Consider the following 7,119-nt stretch of genomic DNA (forward strand, 5'->3'; position numbering starts at 1 on the left):
AGCAGTTTAAGACTTTTACTAGAGTGCCACCTTGTGGTGATCCAGGTTTCTTTGTGAAAGTCTCAAGTTCTGCATTTGCTGGTTTCTGCTTTGAGTTGTGCAACTCAAGTCTCACAAGCATCCAAACCCACAATCGCTGCAGTAAAGCAGTTTATCAACGACCCCAGAAAAAACATACTCCAGCATCATGTAGGACGCTGGAGTATTTCTCTGATTTTAATTAGAGAAATGCAAATGGCATTTCTCTAATTAAAATCAGCTTTTGTATGATTTTCACTACAAAAAATTTATCTGAAACAGACCTGAAAATGCAAGCCTGTTCATGGTTTTTAAGTTGCAATATTGCATTATTGTTGTGACAGTTAAGCAGCCAGCTGCAATTCTGACAATCATTTCCCAAAGAAGTCATAAATCATTGTATACAGATTTAAATACTTATAACCAAGGCATATTAAAAATGTTAAACATGTTCTCTAGTCTGTTACTTCCAACCACTTACATAATTTAGGGGTTTATTCAGCAAAATATCAGTAGTAACAGGAACCTTCATGTCTTAAATATTTTGTAAACCAAGTATTTACTTTGGGTTTTGCAAAAATACAATTAAAGTGACCAAAATATCTTATTGTTGTGACATTGTAGATGAACAGAGGAGTTCACTTGTGCTTAACCAATCCACTTAATAAGTTAAATACAACACTCCTGTCACCCAATAATACAAAGACCACCATATCTCATTTACAGTGAGATATCCATAAGAAATATCCAGTGAGAATGCTTGAAATCCAAAATATAATTTAACAAGACAAAAGTCCAACTGGCAATAAAAATAAGGTCATTTCTTGAAGTATAACACAGTTACAACATACTACCTTGGTAAATATTAATAATATCACATGCAGACAATGTGCTCATTATATAATGTTTGTATTAAGTTACCATGTCATTGTTTGCACAAACAGTGGTTTCACAGTGGACTCAAAGCATTATGGACCCATGAGAAAAGAAAATTCAAGTTGGCACTTCAAATTTTTATATATATATATAAATAGAAAAATGTGAACATCTGTTGAGAAATGGCAGCTGACAACACAATAAATAAGGCACTCTTGATGTTGCGATTTTGGCATCTCAGCAGATACTCTCCAATACATTCATTCACACACTGTATGACTCATAATTTTTAAATGCAATAAATTATGAATGACAGAGAGAGGAGAGCTGGTGGAGTCCATCTTGATTGGTGATGGGGTTCCTTTCAATAGTCCCATTTTATCTTATTGGGTCCAGCCATTAGGTCTCTCTGACAACTCCACGAACGAGGCGTCAGCAAGTCCAGGAATGAAGACTGGAACAGAAACAATTATAAATAGCTGCACTGAGTTCACACTTCAGCTAAACAACAACAGTGCCTCTAAAAACTGTTCATACTTCTGAAATTGCTTCTACTATAGTCAGGTAGCAAACCACAAACTTTAATATTTTTACTGGGATTTTAAGGAAGATAGACTAACACAAAGATGCCCAAAATAACTGCGTAAGGAAAATTATATATTCAGGTGTGTTGGAAAAGCTATGCATTTAAAAGTTGCAAGACATTATGCCTTGACTGGGGCACCCCTAGTTGAGATCAAAGCTTCTACATGTTAAAATACCCTAGTCAAAGTCCAGACCTAAAATCATTTTGAGGTAAGAATTATAAAATGGTGCTCACAGACACTCCCCATCAATCTAAATTGATGGAAAGCTTTGAAAATCATGTATATTTTTGGTCTACTTGGTCATATAAAATCCCATTAAAATTATTTATGGGCAATGTATACTGGGAAGGTAAAGTGTAAAATCTCAAAGTCCTGGTGTTACCTCTTTGAGTGGACAGTACTGTCTGGCATACCACTCTTGAGAGTACAGACACATTATGACCCCCTGACCCAGAAAGAGGGACGTCCACATTAATATGTTCCAAATGGGGCCTTTCCTTTGATCGTGCAAAATAAAGTTGAACATCACTGTTGAAAGAACAAAAATTAAGAAGAGGCTTGGAAACGACAAGATAAATGAGCCTTACACATTATTTTCCCCCTTACTTCCAAAGCACATAAAGAGGCAGAAAAGCACCGGATAGAAGAATCCGAAGCTAACTGCAAGAATGTACTCATGCACCACTGCAGACACAGTAAACACAAAAAACATAGCGGCTGGTCGGAAACGCTTCTGAGATATCTGGAAGGACAGTAACAGAACGAAAAGAAGTGAATACTCTTACATTTAATAAAAACATTAAAAAAAAAGAAAAAAGTATACTAAAATGTTCTGGATTTCAACATAAAACCCACTTACCGAAAGGAAGTCCTTGTACACATAGTAATACAGCCAGTCATGGACCACCACATTCCAAGTACGGTAGTAATTGGCATAAGATGTTGAGTTCCACCAGTCCTATAATGTGCAATAGTAAAATTAATGCACATTTTATTTGTAACTTGAGTAACATCTGTTGGAGTGACAGCAGTACCTTGTAGAACATTCGGTCTGCAAAGCGAAGCATCTCAGCAAAAGCATTGAGCCAGCAGTGGAGAAAGGCAAAAAAACCCAGCAAGAGAACCAAAACGCCTGCAAAAAAAAAAAAAAAAAAAAAAAAAACCAACAATTTATTATTTCAAGCCAATAGTTCATTAAAAAGTTTAATTCAATACAAATCTGATTAAAATTTACCTGGCAGTATAGAGTTAAAGACACAAAGGACCATGGCGCGCAGATTGAACAGCTGCAGACTGATGCTGCGAAACTGTGGGATGCACAACCTCACAAATATGTAGTAGGTATAAAAGAGACAGCCGAGTACCTGTGGAACATTGAAGGAAGGCGGAAATATTAGACAGTTATCTTTTACGTCAAATGTTATGCAACAGCAGTACCTGAAGTAACTTTGAGGCCACATAGCCCCATCTGGTCACCGGGTTTCTAGTGGAAGAGAAAATAATTTGTCTTATGCCCTAGAAGGAAGTCACAATTGAAACTAGACAAATAACTAAGAAAATCAGTTACCTAGGGTATTTGTCTCTATAGATAAGAGTTGGTGCAAACAAGAAGTAGAGATACTGGGAAATTTGAGGAACCACAGGTCCATTGCCTATAAATGACAGCAATTAGAATGACAAAGGGACAATAAGTCCAGTGCAAGTCCTTCTGAAGTCACCCAACTAGTAAACATTTCATCTTATTATAATATTAATAATTCACATTAGCATAAATATGTCTATACTGCAAGGTTAATACATAAATTACACAATAATAATTAAGTTTAAGTGAAATAGCAACATACTTGTCTTGTCTTTTTGCCAGGCTAACACTTTTGGCACATTCTCTCTGACAAAGGAGTGGGCTTTCATCATGAGGCGAACCTGAAACGAGAGAAATATTCCAAGATTAAAACATGCACATCGAAATATGAAACCAAAAGATGAAGGTAAACATTTCAGTCAAAATAAAAACAACCTTCACCAAAATACCAACCTGTTCTAAGGTGACGATGAAGCAAGAAGCAGGCGGCAAACTGTTGGTCACTACCACATATGTTGGTAGGAACCCCAAACACAGGCCTTGGTACAGCAGGAACGCAGAGCCAAACAACCAAGTGTACAGCCTCTGCTGACCATGGGAGCCCGACTGGCTTTGTGACCACAGATGGAATAAGATGTAGGGAACCAGCAGTACGGACAGGAACATGCAAAGCCATGTGCACACCACTAGAGGGAACTGTCCAAATGCATAGACTAGCAGGTCAAAGTCCAAGACCAGTCTAAGGCAGAAGAGATTAAGAGAACATGCAAATGATTTATTATGATGTCTAGAGAATAATAATAATAATAAAAAAGATAGTACAAAAGAAAGTGTCTTTCAACACAAATGCAAAGTGCTCACATTACTCAGTATTACCTGCCTTCATCAAGGAAATCTACCACGAATGTGCTGAGAATAAAGAGAATGAGCAGAGCAATAAACATGTGGTAGATGGTCCTGATGTGGTTGACCTCAAACAGCTCACTGTGGAAAAACACACATCATAAATCCAGTAGCTGTACAATGCAGCAGCGTGAAAAAGATGTTGCAGTCTTTAGGAAAACCAAATTACCATATAGCACTCAAATTACAGAGAATCTCATTCAAATGTCTCACGTAGTGAAGTATGAACTTACTCTAGCAGGGATCTCCGAGTAACAAAGTGCTTCCCGTGGCCGTGAGGAGGCTGAAAGTGCCTACGGAAGGGAAAGTGGGGAAGAAAGGGCTAAATGTGTATTTTCTTGTCAGAGGATTATCACCATGACAAGAAAATAGGCAAAAGTAGAGTGGTCTGCACATTTATACAGGTTCAGGGTTGATGAGGAAATGCAGTACCCAAGTTTGCTCCTCTCCTTGTCCGGCAGTGGTGATGAGAAGGCTGCAGGTAGAGGTGTGGACTCAAGGCTGGCTGATTCTTCAATAAGACTGTCCATAAAATCATGGACTTGGCTTTCAAATTGACGCATCAGGTCACTCTTCAGGCCCTGACCAAACAAAAAGCACCCATAAACAATCCTTTTTAGGTGCTTAATCTGATGAGGGATAATATTCTTCCATGGTATGTGTCACTGCAACTTTCACAAAGTAGGGCAGACATACTAAATCAGCATAGCTTGAAGTGTTTTGCAACAGATCAGTGTGTCATGGACTTTTTCAACCTTTAGCCAAACTGAACACATCTTTTGTAATCATCCTTCCAGTACCCCTTTCTGCTCTGGTTTGACATTAATCAAGCTGGTTTATATTAAAAAAAATGAGGCAGAAAACAGAAAATTAACTGAATGTTAGTTTATTTAAATGATCTCTTTCTGTTCTTTGTTTCAGTCACATAGCCTAACCAAATACTGCACCCATGTGGTCCTTTGGAATAGCAAAAAATTCCCCCATTGATGTTAATGTGGTGATTATGAATATATTGTGTAGTTCTGGAACCAACTAACCTCTGCCTTCCTTTTTAGTTGCAGCTTTTTGCTAATCACATGCTCCACTTCAATTTTCCCTGAAATTGAAATAACACATGATAATGCCGTTAAAAACAAACAAACAAACAAAACAAAAAAAGAACAGCATGAAACATTTGGTAATCACATTTGGAATATCAATGCAGCTTTGTGCTGTGGACAGACCTAAATTTGGCATGTTCAATCATCAACAAAGCCTCCAATGAGCAATCCTTCAAATCAGTTATCATCAAAGTCAGCTGAGCTAAAAGACCGTTCTGAGGAACAATGATTAATTTGAGTTGGGGAAACAAGCCGTAAAATAAATCATAACAAAAGCGGTAAATCCCAAAACATCACAACTTCTCCTAGTTAAGGTTACTGTAGGTCAATAGCATCTATAGATGCCTGATGACTGACACATTTGTTCTTTTATTGACGTCAGCTTTGGTGGAGTAGTACTACACCCATGTATGTCATGTGAAAACCTGGACAATATCTTTGAAAACGACATACATAAAAAAAAAATACAATGTTTTTAGTTTGTTGTTTTCACTGTACCAGGATAGTGTAACTATATTAGAATGACATACACAATGAGAACAGTTTCTTAATTTACTTGTTTCCACACAGGTAAAGTTTTGCCACATAACAGAAAAAAAGCTTTAAAGACTTCATTGTTGAAGTCGTTGCAAGGCAGTGCAGTGACTACTGTTGCTTCCTACTGTATGCTGCCACAAACTGTTCACTTAGGAACAGATCATCACAATTCAGTCTTTAAAAAAAACATTAACGGAAATATACAGATGCTAAAAAGAAGGATGTGAATCATCTAAAAATCTGCAACAGAGGTTAGTGTCCCCTTACGCAATGTGTGTGTGTGTGTGTGTGTGATATTTGCTCACCATTGCTTGTGATATGGTTATCGCCATTCCCATGCGGATGTCTCCCAGGACTAGATCCTCCATCCAAGTCTGGGAAGGTAGACAAACTGTTGACGGCTCGGCTGCGGGACCTGAGCAAACTTTCTCCTCCGGTTTCCATCCTACAGAAGCAAAAAGATTGAATTTATTTGAGCCAGCTTTGAAGCAGAGAGGTTAGATACCATGAAGAAGCCAAGTTAGCAAATATATCACCCTTCACATGTCAGTGAAAGGAATGAGGAGGATTTTAAATGACGGACAAAGCAAACTCAGTTCACAATGAAATCACTCTCACATGAGCAGCCTCTCAACAGCGGACAGAGAGATAGCTAACTAATTACCTCCCGCCAGCTTATCGAAGATAACATGCAGTTGAAAATGAACAACTACCATAACCTAGCTCACTGCTGCTGAAACAATATCGCTGCTGTATGAATGACAAAGCTAGTCAAATTAGCCTTCTATGGTCAACCACAGGAGACCTGACACCGATTAGAAATATAAAAATGTCGACTTCCTCAAGTACTTACTCGCTTCCGCAGTCTGGTCCTCTCTGTTAAGGCTTTCCCTGGCTACTAAACAGACAGGCAGCTGTCTTGGTCTAATATCGACAACGAGAGTTCACCTACTGCTCCACGGTGCAAACGCTGACCAGATGATGTACTGGACCCTCGATGGTGATTGGCCGAAACCTCTCCTCCTTTTTTACGTCACCAATAACGGCGGCGGGAGAGGAATGGGGTTTCAAAAGAAAAGTGAAAGAATACATTTTTATGCAACCCCAACTCTGTCACAGAGTATAATGGAACAAATATAAACATCATAAAAAAGACATTTATATTAAAGGCATTCATATTTTGCTACTGCATTTTTTAAAGCATGTGACCTAACACAGCAGTTTTATTCGAATAATAATTTTACGAACATAAATTTGTCTTTCGTCTGGACAAGTATTGGTCACCCAACAAGGTAAAGGTTTACTTTAAAATATTTAATTGAATATATTCCACAAAACCACTTTACTAAAAAGTCTAGAAAGGATTTTCATGAAGCATTTACCTTTTGTAAAACAGCGGCAGAAAGTTTCAAATCTTTTCTATGAATGTATGGATGTTTTACGGTTTTGGACTCGAAAGAAACACTTGTGGCAAAAAAATGAAGTTACAATATAAGGATATTATATTTTTAATGAT

The 7,119-nt window shown here is 37.8% G+C and overlaps 1 protein-coding gene across 1 annotated transcript; it reads right to left on the reverse strand.

Annotated features, from left to right (window-relative positions):
• Nucleotides 1-558: 558 nt before the first annotated feature.
• On the reverse strand, nt 559-6,612 carry soat1 (sterol O-acyltransferase 1). The gene is made up of 16 exons (XM_044128352.1): nt 6,457-6,612; nt 5,909-6,048; nt 5,004-5,062; nt 4,399-4,547; nt 4,200-4,259; nt 3,940-4,047; nt 3,517-3,802; nt 3,326-3,404; nt 3,049-3,133; nt 2,919-2,964; nt 2,716-2,845; nt 2,516-2,613; nt 2,341-2,439; nt 2,088-2,223; nt 1,864-2,009; nt 559-1,348 (listed from the first exon to the last, which is right to left on the reverse strand). The coding sequence occupies exons 2-16, from the start codon at nt 6,045-6,047 to the stop codon at nt 1,259-1,261; spliced, it is 1,710 nt and encodes a 569-aa protein (XP_043984287.1). The 5' UTR covers nt 6,048; nt 6,457-6,612; the 3' UTR covers nt 559-1,258.
• Between the last annotated feature and the right edge of the window lie 507 nt (nt 6,613-7,119).

Source organism: Gambusia affinis, linkage group LG10 (assembly GCF_019740435.1).
Source record: "Gambusia affinis linkage group LG10, SWU_Gaff_1.0, whole genome shotgun sequence".
NCBI lineage: Eukaryota > Metazoa > Chordata > Actinopteri > Cyprinodontiformes > Poeciliidae > Gambusia > Gambusia affinis.